The sequence below is a fragment of the Pongo abelii genome, chromosome 4, assembly GCF_028885655.2.
Source record: "Pongo abelii isolate AG06213 chromosome 4, NHGRI_mPonAbe1-v2.0_pri, whole genome shotgun sequence".
In the NCBI taxonomy this organism is placed as follows: domain Eukaryota; kingdom Metazoa; phylum Chordata; class Mammalia; order Primates; family Hominidae; genus Pongo; species Pongo abelii.
Window position 1 is genome coordinate 38690008 of NC_071989.2, and position 20280 is coordinate 38710287.

At 46.0% G+C, this 20280-nt stretch overlaps 1 protein-coding gene across 3 annotated transcripts in view; it reads left to right on the forward strand.

The window, feature by feature from the left end:
* Window positions 1-20280, forward strand: part of EGFLAM (EGF like, fibronectin type III and laminin G domains) — a 208877-nt gene that overhangs the window by 179468 nt on the left and 9129 nt on the right. For 2 of the 3 annotated variants that reach the window (XM_003776579.5, XM_009240658.4), the window contains 3 exons: window positions 1859-2039; window positions 11926-12004; window positions 14948-15091. In XM_003776579.5, the coding sequence (XP_003776627.2) occupies window positions 1859-2039; window positions 11926-12004; window positions 14948-15091 (404 nt within the window). Of the gene's footprint in view, window positions 1-1858; window positions 2040-9075; window positions 9309-11925; window positions 12005-14947; window positions 15092-20280 lie in introns of those variants that run through there. The other variant, XM_054555496.2, reaches the window with a different exon arrangement.

A 20280-nucleotide genomic window follows, 5' to 3' on the forward strand; every position in this document is an offset into this window, starting at 1 on the left:
CCCCTGGTACTGTGACCATGTTATCTCCCATCACAGTGTCAGGCCCAGTCAACATTTGCTGACAGTCACATGTTTCCCTTTGTTACTGAACTTCGAGGTCTGTGACACCTCAGTTCAGACCATTCTCCGCCATGAGTGGGATTGGCCATGCTTAACCAGGTGTTTCAAATTCTCACCTAGGAAACAAGCTGGGATGCTAAGACGTTTCCCATCCTCTGCCTGCTCTTCTCAGGCTGTGCCCTCCCCGACACGCAGCACACACAACCCTCTCCCTATCTCCTGCTAGAAAGACCACCCTCTCCCGCCTGATTCACGGGCTGGGCTGTGTCCTGTAGTGAACAGTGCCATTCTTGGCTTGTCTCAGCACATATTACGCAGTTTCATGGTCCTTCACTTGCAGCCTGAAAGGGGGAGATTGTGTAAGGATCCTGGCTACTTCCTAGCAGCTTCCCAGATTCAGGACTGGGGAAAAGTTTTCTCTCAACTCTCCCAATGCTCTCCAAGGGCCAGGCAAGCCTTTGGAAGCTTAGATTCGTGGCAGGAAGTGCCATTGCTAACCTCTTATAACCCCTGGACAGTGGGGGTTCCCCTGGGAGGTGTTCTTACTGTCTCGAAGTTCTGGAAAGCCAGCAACAGTTCAAAGTAAATCCATATTCCGAATCAAGGGCTGGTAACTTTGGATCCATTTATTTGGGGCTAGGGAACCCAGTAGCCCCTCCTCATAATTTGTCAGTTTCACTAGAGTCACATTGCAGGGCAGAAGGTGCAAGGGAGCTCTTGAGCACCAGTAAATCCATGCACAGTGGGGTAAAGAATGCGACCTGTGTTTCACTTTTGTTTCTTAAGTGGGGAAGGGAATGTGCAGAGGGAGGGGATTCAGGAATGTCAGGGAAGGAGGATAGCAGGAGTGAGTGGGACAATCGGGGTGGTCCAGCTGATGGAATTTTAGGAGACTGCTTGAGAACATTAGTTGGAAACATAAAGGAGTACACTAGGAAGTGTCTCTGGATTCCACAGCCACTGGGAGCCAGGGTGCCTTGTTTGACTTCCCCCTCCGTAACACTGTGTTTTGCACTCTCCCCACCCTGCTTTATATACCAGTGTCTCCCAACCTGGGCTGCATCTTCTGAGGTGACCCTCAAAAACTTTTTAAAGTTACTGATGACTTGGTCTCACCTTCAGAGATTCTGGTTCAATGGGTCTGGGCGGGTCTGGGCATTAGTATTTCTTAAGAGCCCCCCAGGTGGTTCTAATGTGCAGCTGAGTTGAAATCCGAACTTTGTAGTTCTTGGGAGTTCTTTACAACCTAACCGAGTGGCCAGTCTTCCGGAACCAGAGGAGCGCTTCACTCCGCAGATTCTCCGAAGTGGATCAACTTGGGATCACTTCAGCTTCCGCATAGATGACAAGACTATAAAAGTAGAAACTGGGCCTGGCGAGGTAGCTCACGCCTGTAATCCCAGCACTTTGGGAGGCTGAAGTGGGCGGATCACCTGAGGTCAGGAGTTCGAGACCAGCCTGGCCAACATGGTGAAACCCCATCTCTACTAAAAACACAAAAATTAGCCGGGGTTAGTGGTGGGTGCCTGTAATTCCAGCTACTTGGGAGGCTGAGGCAGGAGAATTGCTTGAACCCAGCAGGCAGAAGTTGCAGTGAGCCAAGATTGCGCTACTGCACTCCAGCCTGGGCAACAGAGAAAGACTCCATCTCCAAAAAAAAAAAAGTAGAAACTGGACTTTAAAAAAATTATTTTTAATCTCCCTATGTGTAGCTCAGGTTAATGTGCCAAGGGAAGCTTTAGAAGACTACAAAGATGTTTCTCAATTCCTGAATTTCTTTATGTTTTTCTCTCCCCAGATCATCCTGAACGACCGAACCATCCATGTGAAGCATGACTTCACCTCCGGAGTGAATGTGGAGAATGCGGCCCATCCCTGTGTGAGAGCCCCTTGTGCCCATGGGGGCAGCTGCCGGCCCAGGAAGGAGAGCTATGACTGTGACTGCCCCTTGGGCTTTGAGGGGCTTCACTGCCAGAAAGGTACACTCAGGGGTCTGAGGCACAGCTCCCTGGAGGGAGTGGAAGGAACGGACAGCCAATTGGGGGACCACAACTCTTAATGGAAGAGTTGTAACAGTGGTACAACCATACTGGTTATTTTGATCAATTATTTCAATAACTTATTAGATGATTATTTATAAACTACCATAATTCCTTAAATAAGAGTTAAATGCTGAAATACTTCTGCTAACAGTGAGTAAATAGGTTCCCCACCCTCTGCCCTGGCTCCTTTCTTGAGAATCACCTCATAGTCTAGCAACCCAAGAGTTAACCCATAACAGAGTAGGGGTTTCCAGGACTTTTGCATCTGAGCCACTCCCAGAGCCTATCCTGATAGATGAATGCCTGTGCTTTGTAGACTGATAAATATTTTAACCCCTGTCTGTGAGTGCTGTATAAGAGAAACCTTGCCCAAATATGCAGAAACACAAATTACATATTAGTTGCTCCAAACTAAAGTATGCATAACCTTCTGTATAGTGCTACTTTTTAGGCTATCAAATTGCTGTGCCTTAGTTTTCTCAACTGTAAAATGGGAATAATAATAGCAGTATTATTGTGTGTCTAACACAGAGGGTTATAGTGTTGACTAAATGAGACAATGTATCCAGAACATTTAGAAGAGGGCCTGGTAAGTACTCAAGCAACCAACCAATACTGGTCATCATTATTCGTGGGGAGAAAAATAAAATCCATTAGCAGGTGCTGTGGGCTACTCAGTTTCCATCTTGCCCTAGACTGAAAGCCGGGGCAGGTCATAGACCATGAGACCCTGCTGGACTTGCTTTCTATACCTGCTTATGGGAAGCTGAGGACATGGCCCTGGTATCTAGAATAGGCTTCCCACATATATCCATCATGTTGGTCCTTCATTTTTCAGTCTCAGTGTGGCCTTACCTGCCCAGCAACTTAAAAAAAAAAAAAAAAACAAGCCTGGAAGAAATAAAGCAATGAGCCTCTGAAGGAATGTGCACTGTCTTTCCTATTTCCAGGTTCTTGATTTTTATCAGAATTAGGGCTTAGAGGAAAACTATAAATTACAGGTAGTTATGCTGGTATATGGAATGGTAGGAGAAGTCATTTTGTCATTTTGCAGCAGTCTTGGAAAATATGAAAGATGCCAATTTGCCAATTGGAAGACTTAGTAGTATTTCTTATGTTTAAATGAATTTGAAATCTACATGGCAAATCTTCCTTGTATTTTTAACAAGGAAGAGTAATTGATTCATTTGTGAATTATCCTGACTAGAATCCTAACAAGCAAATTGCTGTTTAGCTAATAGGTTGTACTTACAGAGATTTAGCTGGAGAGTGGCTCATTCGTTCAGAAAATTGGGTTTGGATTTCACACATCAATGTTTGAATTTACTAAGTCTCCAATTTTACCACAGGAGCTTCCAATTTGTGCTTGCCTTATATCTAACATTAATGGTCAATATATAAATCCCGGACTTAGATGAACATTTAGCACTGGAAATTAAAGGGAGAAAGAAAGGATAATGTGTGATCTTGTTAGCCCTCATTTCCTGCTGCAGAACATTAGCCATAACAGGGATAAAGTGCTCACATTTATAGCTTTGTAACTATAGGTTCAGGTTCAATGAGAAGCAAATCTTACCAGAATGTTGGGGCAGAGCCCAGTGAGCACCTGGATCTGGCAAGATCTGTGGGAATGGATGATGGCAGAGGGAACTGCAGGACATTGGGGACACTTTTCTGCAAAGCAGTCTAGAACCAAGATTGGAACCCACATGAGCCAGCAGCCACCCTCCATGTTGAATTAGTATCGGATTGTGTTTTGAAATCAAGATACTGCTTCTGGGAAGATGGCATCCTTTCCAAATCCTGCGAAGGTTCATATATCAGAGGTATGGCCCCTATCTCATAATTTCCTCTCCATCATAATGACTGGAGAGGATTAATGGGTCTCTGCAACAATTTTTCCAGCTCCAGCAGGTACCAATTGTGGGCAGTTGCCATGCTGACTGCTATAATATTGGAGAAAGCATTTAGTCCCACTGTAAGGATTGGAAAGAAAAGGAAAAGAGATGGGCGATTATGTTGTTCCATAGATATGCAAGAGAATACACAGGAAGTTTGCGTAAATCCTTGGTTTGAAAGACCAAGAATGGTGAGAAGCCATCCTTGGTTGTCAGAAAGAATCCTGTTTCATCCAGCAAGGTGATATTTATCCTCATATATTTAAAAGTTGGGGTTTTTTTCTGCCTCATAATCAAACCGTGTTTCAAAAGCAAGAACCTGTTCCCAGTATTCCTACAGAAGTTAAACCTGTCCTTTTACATGGAGCAAAATGGTATAGAAATAACCAGCACCAGGCCTCATCCAATCCATACCAAAGGGCGCCTTCTTCCTGAGGAATTTCGTTTTCTGGATCGTCAGTGAGTCTGGGTCTTTTTCAGCCTCATCAGAGAGTGTGGCAAGTGAGTTCCACAAGGGCCATAGTTGGACAATTTGACACTTGTTCCCACCTCTTGGTAACCCAGGAGAGCAGGGGCCAGAAACTCAGACAAATCCTGGAGCAGTTCCCGGCACTTAAACTACATGGTGGTTTCAGGGCCCCCGCTTTTTCCTGTGGGGTTGGGGGCAGGAGCAGGAGAGCCTGACCCAGACCAAGGGATGCACTGAGCTCCCACTGAGCGTCTGAGATGCTCTTGGGACGCCACAGGCTTCCTGTAGCAGTGGCCACTGCAGAAACTCAAACCTGTCTGTCCCACCTTCAAGACCCACCAGGACAGGAGAAGCCAGAGGTTCTTCTCACTCCCAGCTATGACTTCAGGTGCTAAGAAAAAACATAAGGTTTGACCTTGGGAGTCCCCTTGCCTTCCATTTGGTGGGTTTCAATTTCAGGCATCTTCTCCACCCCATGCACTACCCCAATATCTAGGCCCCCTTTTTTCTCAACAAGGCCTTCCCCATCAAAAATTACTTCCATACTTAGAGATTTCTTTCCTTTTTTCTTTACTTGCACCCAAGTGGACCCATCTTGTGTCCCAGTTCCTCAGAGCTTGTGTATCTAAGTAAGTTACTAAAATGTTCTAGAAGAATTTCACAAAGCTCATGTAAAAAACTAAGTTCTGAGGAATATTAATCGCTGCTTTGTACACACACACACACACACACACACACACACACACACACACACACACATTCACATACACCAAATGGGAGGAGGCTTCTCTGGTGAAATACATTTGGATAATCCTGAGTAAACAGACAATTCTCTCTCTTCTGCAGAATCTCTCAGAGCCTTTGCCATGCTCTGAGTGTCTAAGAGGTGAGTACAGGACACAGATGTTTTCTCTGGGTTCTCCCAGTCTATAGTGGACAAGTCACCTGGGAAACTAAGCTTTGGCCCTTGCTTCCCTTCCCTGTGTTACTAGAACAGCTTCAATTCAGACTGTGCAGGATCCCAGAGGCCACTAGATGGCGGTGTTTCTCTGCAGCAGGTGGCCCCGCATAAGACAGAGTCAATAGCTGTTAAGACAAAGCTAGGCTTAGCGCCTTACTCATCGGGGCGCACAGTCCTCAAGTATCCAATGCTGCCTGATCAATACTGACCTACCACACATGCAACATTTAGGGCATTTATATTGTGTTTACTTGAGTCACATCATGTTCCAGGGTCTGATTTGGGTGATTTTTTTTGTTTTAGGTCCCAGCGTATATATGTAAAAAAAGCTTCTGTAAATATAAGAAAACTCTGTATATAAAACCACAAATTAATAAAACATATAAGTTATGCATACTAAAGGGAATTTCTCTTTAATATAATTTAATATATTAAATGTTATATCATTTAATGTATTATATTAAAAATTAATATACCAATTTTTATATTTAATATCAATATATTAATATTTGATTTTAAATATTAAATTATATTAAGATAATGTTAATATTTAATACTAAATATAAAAATTTAATGTATTAATTATTTTAATAGATTTAATTTAATATATTAAAGTATATTTAATATATTAAAAATAAGTCATTTCAAATTAATTGGAAAAGAGAGGTTACTTAATTATTGTTACAGAAGTATTTGGTTGTTACATAGGAAAAAAATTTCAATTGTGTTTATCTTACAGATGAATTAAAGAGTGAAACATGCAAACATACACATTAAACAAATACCCAGACTCTTTTCGCTGCAGTCCTTCAGCTAATGACCATGTTGGCTGTTCCCAGTCCCTCATTCTGGTCATTTTCTCCTTTAGTAATTGGAACTTGTAATAGCACAATTCTAAGATGGTTCCCAAGATTCCTGCACCTTTGTTAGGGAACCAGGAGCATAGGAGAGCCAGGGTGACACCATCTTAAAAATCAACTCCATCTTAAAACTAGCAAGATACATTCCTTGTCAGTTACATGGTCATATAAGATGTCTATGGCTAAGGAAGCAGCTTAGTAATGTCTGCAAAGACAAACCCTAGGACAACCAAACATTCAGATGCCCTGATATCACATAACAATATATACTTTTAAGATGTTTAGAGTTAGGCCAGGCGCGGTGGCTCATGCCTGTAATCCCAGCACTTTGGGAGGCTGAGGCAGGCGAATCACCTGAAGTCAGGAGTTTGGGACCAGCCTGGGCAACATGGTGAAACCCCATCTCTACTAAAAATACGAAAATTAGCCAGGTGTGGTGGTGCATGCCTGTAATCCCAGCTACTCGGGAGGCTGAGGCAGGAGAATCGCTTGAACCCGGGAGGCGAAGTTTGCAGTGAGCCGAGATCGTGCCACTGTACTCCAGCCTGGGTGACAGAGTGAGACTCTATCTCAAAAAATAAAAAATATAAGATGATTTGATGATTAGAGTCATGCTTCGATGTACTAATGCACTAAAATGCGAAGGATAACTTCCTTTAGAAAACATTTAAACCAACTACAAGAGCCAAATTCAAGGGAATTTCTTTTCTGTGGATGGTATATCATTAAACACCCCCAGAATGGGAGATCTGGGGGTGTTTAGTGTAGATGTTGGTCTTCAGATAGTTGAAGGGCTGCTCGTTTAGGGAAAGGTTTTGCTTGTTTTTACTTTGTGGCTACCGTCAGCATACTATAATAAAGATCTCTGTACCTAGTAGAATGGTCCAGCACGGGAGCATGCCACCTTGTGGAAGAGTGAGCTGCTCACTGTGGGAAGTGTTTGCTCCGGTAGGATAGGCATCCATCAAGGATGCTGCTGAGAGGAGCCCTGGTTGTTGGGGAAGTTAGCCTTCCACGCCCACAGGGCCCTTTCCTTTGCTAAGGTCCCGTGAATGTGGGAAAGAAACAGTGGTCCCTTCAACTCTTTTTTTTTTTTTTTTTTTTGGAGATGGAGTCTAACTCTGTCACCCCAGGCTGGGGTGCAGTGGCGTGATCTTGGCTCACTGCAGCCTCCGCCTCCCAGGTTCAAACGATTCTCCTGCCTCAGCCTCATGAGTAGCTGAGATTACAGGCATGCCCTACCATGCCTGGCTAATTTTTGTATTTTTAGTAGAGACAGGGTTTCACCATGTTGGTCAGGCTGATCTTGAACTCCTGACCTCAAGTGATCCACCCGCCTGGACCTCCCAAAGTGCTGGGATTACAGGTGTGAACCACCACACCTGACCAACTCTTTATAGCCTATTGGGAATTCCAAGCTCCTCAAATGGAAAATTTGCTTTGCCTGGACTGCAGGGCTTCTGGCTTGGAGGCTGCTGTCCACTGGGGTGTTTGTGTGTGTGTGTCACCAGATGGCACAAGCTTCTAGATATAAATGTAAGAAAATGAAAAGAACACATTTCAACTAATCAGTGAGGCCATTGCCACAGAAAAAAGGCAATGTAGAAAAAATTAGGTATACTGGAAATGGTAGAGAGAAGTGGGCAATAGGAAGAGATTTGTTAAAGGATACAAAATTATAGGGAGATAGGAGAAATAAGTTCTGGTGTTCCACAGCACTATAGGATGACTATAGTTAACAATAATATATAGTTTCAAATAACTAGCAGGAGGACATTGACTGTTCCCAGCACAAAGAAATGATACATTTTGAGATGGGATGGATATGCTAATTACCCTGATCTGATCACTATATATGTATCAAAACATCACTATGTACCCCATAAATATGTAAAATTATTATGTGTCAATTAAATTTTTTCAGTAAAATAAAAGCAAAAAAATTAGGTATAGGGTTAGGTTAAAATATAATCATGTTGGCCAGGCACAGTGGCTCACACCTGTAATCCAGGCACTTTGGGAAGCCCAGGCGGGTGGATCACCTGAGGTCAGGAGGTCGAGACCAGCCTGGCCAACATGGCGAAACCCCAACTCTACTAAAAATACAAAAATTAGCCAGGCATGATGGCACATGCCTATAGTCCCAGCTACTCAGAAGGCTGAGGCAGGAGAATCGCTAGAACCGTGGAGGCAGAGGTTGCAGTGAGCCGAGATCGTGCCACTGCACTCCAGCCTGGGCAACAGAGCAAGACTCTCTCTCAAAAGATAATAATAATAGTAATGTTTACAACATTTAAACCAACTACAAAGAGCTAGAAAGGGCTCAATGGTCACTTGAAGCTCTGATGATTTTGGATGTGATTATTTGTCCCTATATATACTCACTTAAATGAAGCATAGTTTGACCATTTTTTATTCAGTGGTGTTGTTTCTCGAGGGTGCCTCTGCCTTTGTTAATCACAAAATAACCAGGGGTCTGGAATCTTGCAAGGGGGGATGGGGTGGGAATGAGGGCGATATTTTCCACTAGGGAGAGAGAAGAGGCAGCTAGCTGGCTTATCATTCCTTTTTCACATGCAGCCTAGAGCCAAGAAAAGTAATAATCATTGACAAGGTAAGTAACTCTTGAGCAAGGAGCTGTTTCTCTAGATTTAAAAGAAATGCAGATTGTCAGTTGAAGGTGAGGGAGCCTCAGAAGTGTCAGACAGCTGATTCTAAACATCTTCTTGGTCCACCGCCACCCCCACCTTCATTAAGCCGAGATGAGGCGGGGAGGCGGGTGGCTGGGTGCCAATCATGCTGAGGAGAGATTTCCAGTGGTTCCCCGCGGGGCTCATATTCACATTCCCTAAGAGGACGTTCTGGACCCTCGGGCAGAGCTTTGTGAGAGAAACAAGCCAGGCTTCAAGTGATCTGCAACCAGAGTAATTGGGATTTGACAAGGACTGTGAAAGGCTGACTCTCCCTGTTCTCTTTCATGCTGGCACCGGGCAGAGTGTGGGAATTACTGCCTCAATAGTAAGTACAGTAAGTCCTATGAGAGACTGCGAGAGCGCTCCGGGCTGGGGCCAGGGCCTGCCAGGGCAGGCCAACCGCATGCAGGGGGACCCGGGGTGAGTGGTGTGGCAGCTGGGACATGTCTACGCGTGGTGGGAAGCCTCCCCGCCGGCCAGCCAGAGGACACTTCTCTCCTGAGCTGGGGGCTGAGCCGGCAGCTGCTGGGGGCGCCCACAGACCCCCTCGGAAGCTCATGTGCAGAGCTGATGTGTGGCAGGCACGTCCCGACCCTTGCAAGGAGTTCAGGGGAAAGATGGCTGTTGGCCACGGGCTCACGGCCACGGCCAACAACAGCAGGGACAGGCCCTGGCTGTACCTCTGCCCCCTGGGGGTGAGCCAAACCCACCAGGGAGTCCTTGGTTCCGTTTAGCTCCGGGAAGGCCTCCCCCACCGCTCAGCTTGGATCTTCTCTCCTCCTTCTCCCTTCCCAGCCATGGCGTCCTGAAACGAGGGGCCCGCTGCCCCGGCTGAGAGCTTCCTTCCACCTCCTCCATTTTTGCACTGTTACCTGCCGCTGTGTCCTCCTCCTCCCTGGCATTTCTGTCTATTCCTCTGGGTCCATTCCCTCCCCTCCTTTTCCGGCGCCGCCTTCTTTCCTTTTCTGTTTCCCGTCCTTCCTTGCCCGGTGGCTGCCTTCTCTCCCGGTTGTCTTCCTCGGCACTTTCTTTCCTCCTCTTCTTGCCGCAGTGTCCCTTCTTTCTCATTCATCCCACCCGTTTTCCTACTCGGCTCCTTTCCCGTCCTCTTGCCATTTTGCCCCCCAGCTCTTTTTTCCTCCGTTTCCCTTCCTTGTCTCCTCTTCCTCCTACTTCCCTTAGTCAGAAGGGAGTGGCTGGGGGTGCAGCCCCGAACTGTAAGTGACAAGAGCCCTTCACCTCCGGCCCTGCTAGGTCCTTGCAGCCTCAGGCCCTCTTCCAGGGCTGTGCTGCTTCAGAGAACCACAGAACAATTTCTTGGGTAGTTACCTCCAAAATTGTCTTTTAAATTTTCTGTTTCGTCCTTTGCTTTTCTTGTTTTCTTTCCTCTCTTCCTTTCTTTTTTAGTTTTTATGAAAGGCTCTGGGAAGCTGCCAACATAGGGACTTGTACTTGGGGGCCCATTGTCATCGACTTTGCTGTTTCTGCTCTTTTTTTAAGTTTGAAGGTTAATCTGTACGATTGTTCATAGTATCAAATAATTCTACATTTCCTCTCCCGGGTGGAGAGTCCTTCGTTCAGTGTCTTCTTTGCACCAACCATGTATTTTCGTGAAATTATAATGTGTTTTATAAACCTTCTTATTCTCCCTCATTTTGTACATTTCTTTGAATTTGAGATTTATTCTACCTTAATTTCTTTGAACCACCACTTCTGTATCTTTCCAAAGAGGAAAGAGGTATTGCTGTTATTTCTCTAGCAGAAATCCCCTAGCCTTATCCCCCGTTCATGACATCACACACAGCTACTTAAACTCTTCTTTTGCTAACTATGTGTAAAAGGTTAATTCCGCAGGAAAACAAAGTGATGAGAGTTTGGGAGGAAGAAAATGCATTTCTAAAATATTGGAAAGTTGAGAGGGGGCCGGAAGCCAGAATTAAGAAGAGCCGGTCAGGTTCAAGGCCTAGTGCTCTCTTAACTATGTGATCTCAGGCAAATCCTCCATGCTTTCTACTCCTCACTTTCTTCTTCCGTAAAATGAGAATAACCAACCCTTCCCTTCCCCCATACTACCTGCTACTTCATGAGATTATAGTGAAGATCTTGTGAAATAGACCAGGCACAGTGGCTCATGCCTGTAATCCCAGCACTTTAGGAGGCCGAAGTGGGTGGATCGCCTAAGGTCAGGAGTTCGAGACCAGCCTGGCCAACATGGTGAAACCCTGTCTCTACTAAAAATACAAAAATTAGCTGGGCTTGGTGGCGGGTGCCTGTAATCCCAGCTACTTGAGAGGCTGATGCAGGAGGATTGCTTGAACTCAGGAGGTGGAAGTTGCAGTGAGCCAAGATCGCGCCATTGCACTCCAGCCTGGGCAACAAGAGCGAAACTTCGTTTCAAAAAAAAAAAAAAAAAAAAAGATATTGTGAAATACACTGGAAAATGATCAGAAATGCTGGAGTCCAAGCCTCATTCATAGTGCTTTAGAGTCTCTCGAAGTCCTAGCTTAAAATGTTCTGCAGCAAATTAGCTTTCAAGAATCCTATTGGGCCTTATTTAGGGATTTGTTTTCTCTGCCTCCCTAGGAGAACATCTGGGGTTATCCCCATCTGCTCCCCACATGGCACAAGACCTGCTCTTTGGCTTCCAAGAATAATTGGGAACAGTTCAAGTTTCAGCACATTGCGAGGCCTTCTCAGCAGCGCTGAGGCCAGTGGCAGGGACAAGACTTCCCCAGGAGGGAAAAATGGGGGAGAAGCCAACCCCAGGCCATGGGGCCGGGCAACTGTGAACCTGGCCAAATATGCGTGCGGCCGAAGGGAAGGGGCTGATGAATTGCTAAACATCCTATTTCCAGGAGCTGGGTGTTTTCCTGCCATGTGTGTGAGTGCAGGGGTCAAGAGAACCACATACTATGTAATCTCCTTTTTCTGTTCTGTCTCAGCGATCATAGAAGCCATTGAGATCCCGCAGTTTATCGGCCGAAGTTACCTGACATATGACAACCCAGATATCTTGAAGAGGTAATAAGCTTTAACAGGCACCTTCCTCAGCTTTCTGGGGGTAAATTTCTCTATATCTTTCTCAGGGCTTTTTCTTATATTTCGTGTCAGAAGATAATTCTCAAAGAAGACCATTCAGCCATGGCCTCAGGGGAAAAACACACACAACATGAAATAAACATAGAAACTAGAGCAAAATAAAATGAAAAACAAACTAAACTTGAGAAATTGACCTTTCAAATAACCCTGTTACAAACAATCCAGTATCTTTCTGGTCAAAGGGCCTGGAGAGAAAGACACGACTGGTCCCAGAGTTTCCAGTATTCAGGCTTTGAGAAGCAGTGAGAATGTGATGTTCCTGAAGCCTGAGTGATGACTATGATTCTGTGAGCAGAGCAGTTTCGTGCTATGCCGTGGCCGGAGTGTGCAGCTCTGACCTGGGCCAGCAGCGGAAGGACAGATAGATCCAAGCCCGTTCCCTGCTGGGTCCATACCTGCCCTGCATCTTCATCAGCAAAGGTCTCTTGTCCTCTTCAGGCTCTGGCCAGTTCAGTGAGAGGCTTCTCAGCTCTCTTCATGTGGATACAGGAAAATGCCCAAGTCACAGCCATGGCATCTCACCTCTGGTGGCAGAAGTCCCAGCCCTGGGACTGGGACTCCAAACAGGAGTCCTCGCTCTTGTTTGGAATAGCCTTTGACATGGCAAAATCCTCAACTCGGTCAAGCTTGTCTTCGGCACTTTCAGTCTGCCCCTTATCTCTTTCTTTCCCTTCCCCCAGTTCTTTGTGGTTTCTAGTGTGCTATTCCCCTTTCTGCTCCCCACGCAATCCTTCTGGGATTTTCCTTCCTCTTCAGATTGACTGCATCTTAACACACAAGGGCAAATCTTTAAGCAAAAGGCATCCAGTTCTTAGGGTGGAGTTTGGTGGCTTTTCAGAGAACAAAAGGTGGTTGGGAGGAATTCTCCTAGAGCATTGGATGTCCCTGGTAACGCCCAACACACACGAGGCAGACACTGCTTCACTTCTGTAATCCCAGGTTGTATTTATCTATGTTGTCTTGGCATGGGGACTTAGGTAAAATGGATTCCCAGCCAAGAGAGACCGTCCTTCTTCAGCTCTTTCTCTCCAAAGATGGAAGGCCATTCAGTCCCTAGAAAGCAGAGACAGCGTGAAAGGGGCCCAAGCCTTCAGTCTCTGGGGGTTAGTGAGAGACCACCAGGTGGTTTGGGGGAGTAGAGGGGCTTGATGAGAGCAGGAGACATAAGGCCCAAAACCACAGCTACCTCGAGTACCATAGTGTGTGTGTATGTGTGTGTGTGCGTGTGTGTGTGTGTGTATGTAAGTATATGAAAGTACAAATGCATGTATGTGAGGCTGCAGGTAAAAGTCAAGTTCAGGGTCTCTTTCAGTCAGATATCTTTGGTGCCAAGTAACAGAAAGCTCAGCTTAAAATGCCTTACCCGTGAGGGATATTTACTATTTCATATCACAAGGAGTCCAGACTTACACTGGATCTTGGGTTGATTAGTTAAGAGAAGCAGCTGTACCCTCAAATATTCCAGTCTCATCCCTATTTCTTGCTTGTTGTCCTCAGCGTCTTCTCCAGAGGCCACTCCCCAGCTGCCCATAAGCTGCACATAAGATGACTCTGACTACATCCAGTGGAAGTCAAAAAGACTTTTTTTCTCATATGACTCTTTTTAAAAGAGAAGGAATTCTTCCCAGAATTGTATCTCATTGGACAAAAGGGATACGATTGTGTCTCTTCTGTGCTGCCACATGCCTGCCCCTAAACCAATCACTGGCAAGAGAAATGGGAACCTCTTGATTGGCTTGTAACCAATCAATATACCCAAGGCAAATGGGAGAGGCAAGGAACCTGAGCGAAAGTCTGGGCAGAGCAGGTCTCTAGGGAACGGGTCAGTGCTAGATTGTGCTGCACCCGGCCTGGGGGACCTCGCTCCTCCCTCACTGCTCTGAGGCCCTGCATGGGAAATGCAAACTTGGTCTCTTCCTGATGAGCTCAGGCTCTGGGAAGCCTAGACAATAGTTCCCTCCACTGTTCACGATTGAGGACACTCTGCAGACACAGACCCAGGTGTGTGGGACAGACAGAGGGATGGCTCAAGTGACTAGAGAATGGACAAAGAAACTTTTCCAATGACATTATGCTAGTAGCAATATTAAATTATGTTTCCTCCTATCTCACGCTTGATTCAAGGACCTCAGCCTTCCTCTTTTCCCTGTGCAAGATGAAACACTGATCACACCAATAAGAATGAATTTCTGAACTAGTCTATTCCCAAGCATTGCTAAGAGCACGTCAGCCTGTGAACCTATTCCCAGCCGTGGCTGCAGAGCATGGAGCCAGCCTAGCCTGAGCATCCCTCCTTTCCTCGAAGCTTCCTGTTCTTTTCCACCCTGGCTCTGCCTCAACACCACTCCAGACCATTCACTATCAGGCCATGTTCCTTGTCTGAGATGCCATCACTTGGGTATTTTCCCTGTCTAGACCTTGTCCCCAAGGACAGTCACCGGCCAGAGCTGGCCATCCACAGCCGTGATCCTAGCCCAGAGTGCCTGCCAATTTGAGCCTCTTGGTAATTAGGAAACACACTTTCTGTTGGGGAATGGGGCCCCTGAGTAGTAAAACAGGAAAGAGAAAAGAATGAGGTGTGTATGGGGGTGCAGCCGAAGCTGTGACATTGGCCATAGTCTTGCTAATCTGTCACTCATCAAATGCTCTCTGGTGGGGTTCACAGTGTTTGGGGAGGGAGACTGCTGCTGAGTGAGCAGTCCAGACCTTTAGACCCGTGGTGCGACTCGTGGTGATGAAGTAAGTGTCAGAAAGTGCCAGACTATCCTTACATCTGGTTCCTCAGGGCTGGCAGACAAAACTGGAATTACTCGGAAACAGATGTTGGTGGTTGATTTGGTGGACTTATTTGTGTATTTCCTCCAGGGTGTCAGGATCAAGATCAAATGTGTTCATGAGGTTTAAGACAACTGCCAAGGATGGCCTTTTGCTGTGGAGGGGAGACAGCCCCATGAGACCCAACAGCGACTTCATTTCCTTGGGCCTTCGGGATGGAGCCCTCGTGTTCAGGTAACCCCCTCTCCATCTGCCTTCAGCAGCACCTTGCGATTTTCTCAGACATTGCAGATCATGCCAAACAGAGTGATTCAGAAGGGAGCCAGAACACAATCTGCTGGAATTGGCTGAAGCCTGAAGCTTCAAGGCTTATTGGAAGCTCCTGGTCTTTCTTTCCAACATTCATCTTATAGAGCAGCAGTCAGCAAACTATGGCCTGCAGGCCAAATCTGACCCACCACTCTTTTTTGTAAATAAAGTCTTGATGGGGCTGGGCACAGTGGCTCACGCCTGTAATCCTAGCACTTTGGGAGGCCAAAGCGGGCAGATCATTTAAGATCAGGAGTTTGAGATCAGCCTGAGCAACATGGAGAAACCCCGTCTCTACTAAAAAATACAAAAATTAGCCAGGTGTGGTGGCAGGCACCTGTAATCCCAGCTACTAGGGAGGCTGAGGCAGGAAAATGGCTTGAACCCACGAGGCAGATGTTGCAGTGAGCTGAGATCGTGCCACTGCACTCCAGCCTGGGTGACAGAGCAAGACTCCATCTCAAAAAAAAAAAAAAAAAGAGTACAGCAGTATTCCAACAGGACTTTTTTTTTTTTTTTTTTTTTGAGATGGGGTCTTGCTGTTGTCGCCCAGGCCAGAATGCAGTGGCGCAATCTCGGCTCACTGCAACCTCTGCCTCCCCGGTTCAAGTGGTTCTCTTACCTCTGCCTCCCTAGTAGCTGGGATTACAGCACGTGCCACCATGTCTGGCTGATTTTTGTATTTTTTGTACAGACGGGGTTTCACCATGTTGGCCAGGCTGGTCTCGAACCCTGACCCCAGGTGATCTACCCACCTCGGCCTCCCAAAGTGCTGGGATTACAGGCGTGAATCACTGTGCCTGGCTTATACTCTTTCATTTATATATTGTCTATGGCCATGTTCATGCTACAATGGCACACTTGAGTAGCTTCAATAGGAACTGCATGGCAGAGCCTTAGGAATTGACCGTCTAGCCCTGTGAGGAACAATTCTGTTCCCTTGTTCTAGTGTGTTACTGCTGCATGCTCCCTACTCATAAATTAGGAAGGGGCAGAAAGAGGACTTGGATACTGCCAAGCACAAAGGCCAAGCATGGAAGCAAGTACTCAGCCTGAGACTCAGCAGCTCAGGGAGGTCTAAAACCCTAAGCTCCAGGAGCCCTGACTTTAAATTCTGACTCTGCTCCCTGTTAGCTGTGTAGCTGTGGGAAGGAGAATCCCTGCTTTCAAGTCTCCTGCTGCCAGAGGAACAAAGCACAGATTCATGTCTCAGTAGATCCACCCAACATGAGAGTTTTGTAAATACTTCTCGGATGTTACCGATAAGGCAGAAGTTTTTCCCTCTTTTAAGTGAATTTAGACTGTTTCCAAATTTGTCAAATGTGTAGCTATGAAGTAGTTAAAGAATTACCTGAATGATTTCTCCCCACTCTTCTTACCAGATTGGGTGAAAGCTGAGCTTCCAAGGGGCAGGGACTGTCTCCTGTAATATCAAACCACTTCTCTAGAGATTGTCATGGCACATCCTCACACGAGGTTAGACATCGCTCATCTAGACAGTGGCTTTCCAAGTGTGGTCCCCAGACCAGCAGCCTCAACATCACCTGGGAGCTTGTTAGAAATCCACATTCCCAGGCCCTACCCTGATCTACTGAAGCAGAAACACTCTAGGGGTGGGGTCCAGCAATCTGTGTGGTAACCGTTTCCCCAGACGATTCTGAAACCCTCAAAGCCTTGAGTTCCATGGGGGAACTCATTTCTTGGACTTCTACTTCTTAATTCACCCTCTGATGACTAGCTCAAGTGTTCGCTAAATGATATGAAAGTAATTGAATTGAAATAGACAAAGGAGGGATCACTAAACAATGGAGAAGTTGAAGACTTAATTCTGGGGCTTCTGTTGGTCCTGTGCTAAGATTACTGACAGCCCAAGTAGGATAACAGAAATCTTTCTGTTTGAATAAAAGGCATTTTGAGAGGAAATATCACTTGTCCAATGTCATGCTATTCCCTAGATAGCAGAGCATGCTAAGTGACTCCATCTTATGATTGTTGGAGACTTTGGAGAGTCGTATGTAGTTGAGGCTGGATGCTGGCAGGTGAGAGGCAGCTTCTCACCATCTCTGCCTTCCTGTCCTCCATAGCCTCCCACCCATTGCTGGCCCAGAGGTTGAACACAGAGCTCTTCACACCCTATTTCAGACTGGCTGCCTTGAAGCCATTTTCTTGTGGTTTTCCTGTGGTTAACCTCATCAAGGCCTCAAGTACTTGATTGTGCCCAGAAAAGAGAACCGAAACAGTAGCTCAGCTGTGGGTGGGATGGTCCAACTTCCCCCTAAACTGCCAGCTGAACCTATTCACCACCCATTCTACTCCAGTAGGGAAACAGCTCCCACCAGCTCCCATGACCAGCCCTGGAGAGCCCCCTCCCCTCTCCCACCTGCTTAGGATCCTTCAGACTGCTCTGCTTTATCCTGAACATGCTTCTTGTTACCATTTCTTTCTCAGGATTCTGAAAATTGGCCCTCTGTTTTTCTTCTAATCCTGGAGTTCTGATTGTGATCTGTGTAAGACACACTGCTGAACCCAGGCTGAGGCCGACTTCTGTGCCTGCTCTGGTCCTGGAGCCGCCCCATCGCTGCTGCTCTGTTCTTCCTCCATCTGGGCTGTTATCCCACCGCATCAATGTCCCCGATGCTGATGTAGGGAAGCGTACTGGCGGGCTGGGGACAGAGAGGAATTCCAGTGTAGGCCAGTGGTTTGAAGACGTCAGCGGTGTGGTGGGCACCGGGGTCTGATTAGAAACAAGCACCCGGGTGTTTCCGGGACCCATGCCCTGAGAAACAGGGTCAGAAGTGGCTTTGGAATCACACATGCCTGATCCCCCATGTGGGTTCATGCAAGTTACCTAAATCTCAGCCTCTGTCCCCTCCTTGCAAAACGACAGGGTTCACTGTAAAGATTAAATGAATGAATTCATGTAAGGGGTTCAGTGTGGGGTCTGGTGTAGCTAATTAATGATAATGATAAGAAAAAGTATGATCCTTGCTCAAGCATTTTCTGAGTCTTAGAAGCCTTTACCTCAGAGAGAGAACATGTAGTTATTATTAAAATGTAGTTCTTATTTTTATTATTGTTATTGTTATTTTTAATAAGTCACGGGCCCTGCCCCCAGGGAGCACAGATCTGTGCAGTCTGGAGAGTGAATCGTTCTACAGAGCAGACAAATCGTTCTTGAGGTTTCAGTGTTTGATCCAGGCTCAAAACAGATGGAAGAGGAATCCTAAGATAATAAAATATAGTCTCAACTTTCATGACTTTCTTTACCTAAAAGCTGGTTCTTTGGCTAATTTAGTGCTCAAAGGCTTTCTGCCAGAGAATAGGGAAAAACAAGGGGATTCTAAAAATGTATATATGTATATATATTTATAGTTTTGGTGCAAGATTTAGCAGAAAAAATAAGGAAATCAAAGTGCTCAGCGAAAATGAGTGTGTTTTTCTGTTTTCTGTTTTGTTTTTGTTTTGTTTCATTTTGTTTTGTGATTGTATGTGGGCCATAAAACCTATCACCGGCGGGGTTTGTGAACATTGCTTGACCGTTCACAGTGAACATTGCCCGCTTAATTTCACCTCATCACATCTTCATGCAACGAAGAGGGGGAAGAGACTTGACATTAGCAAAGTGCCTTGTGCTACAATTTAAAGGGGACATGATTAAAAGTGCCACCACAGGAAAGCAGGAAGGTGGCCGAGTGGTTTCCAAAAGGCCTCACCTGAAGGTATTTCTGGGGGGCCCACCTTGGTGCTCTGGCTCACAGCCTCTTGTGCACACCAAGCTGAGCGGCTCAGAATAACCCATCATGGCAGCCAGGTTCCCAAGACATGGGTAGAGAAGTTAGACATACATTCTTATATCTGTTTGTTTCTACATTTTTATACCGAGGCATACTTTCCATGCCATGCACACCTGTTCAGTGTAGACCTTGATACATTTAGAATATGTAAACACTGAATCACTATCACCCAGAACAAGATATAGAACATGTCCACCACCCAAAAATGCTCCCTCATTCTTCTCCCGGTGAAGGTAACCACTCTTCTTGGTCATTTATGATTATATACATGAGGGAGCTTTTCCAGGGTGAGTATCAGCATGTCGGGGGGAAGTGGGAGGTTCTTTGGAGGGTCTGAAATCAGATGGAATTGAAGGGTTGGGGAATCAGGCCATGGAGAAGCCAACTGAGTTGCCCCCTCCCACAGTGATGGCTGGATTCCTGTCTGCCAATTTCATGGTTGACTCCCTAGAGCACATTCTGGCTCTTGGCCTGAACAGGAGAGTTGTCGGGCTGGAGAACAGAAGGAAGGGCACCCTTTGTCTAGATGGGCTCTTAGACAACTGAAAAGGTTTTCATTCACTGCACCACAATCATGTTCCAATCCAGCCTCCCTTCACTTACACAGCCAGGTCACCTTGATTCTGAGATCTGGGTGTTCCGGACTGCTTTGGTTATATATTGACAGCTTGTTGGCTTACTTTCACACATGGCTAGTCTTCCAGGAGAGGTGTGACATATTTAAGCCTTGGTGGCAACTTTCTCCTTCAACTTTCTCCTTGGGGTGCATTGTCAACCCCGTATCCAAGCTGCACTAAGTGCTGCCTCTGTTTGGAGTGGTGGGATTATTCATTTGGCTCCTATGATGTGCAGTGTTTCCTACATATGTCATATTACTTAGCATTCCCTAGGATTCTTCAGGGGAGGGATTATTATCCCCGTTTGACAGATGAGAATATGAAGCAAGTTGCCCAAGGTCACAGAGCTGTTAACTAGCAAGTCTGGGGATCAAGGCAGGTCCGCTGAATCTGAGTGTCCGTGCTCTTTCTATCACCCCACGCTGCCTCTCAGAATGGCCATAGATAGTAATTCAGCTAAGTTTCTGCCCACCAGCAACTTGCCCTATTTCCTATTCATTCAAGAAGTATTTAGCCACCAAATCATGAAATCTCAAAATTCCGCCGCCAGGCTGCTTTATACAAGGAGATACTTGATGTGGGAAAATTCATTAGAAAACAGTGGACTTTTCAGGGTCAGAGTGGCAGCTGTGTCCCAGGGTTTGTCAAGTCACCCCAAGTCCTATTCTTGGTTAAATGTCAATGGGCTGTGTGAGTTCTTTGA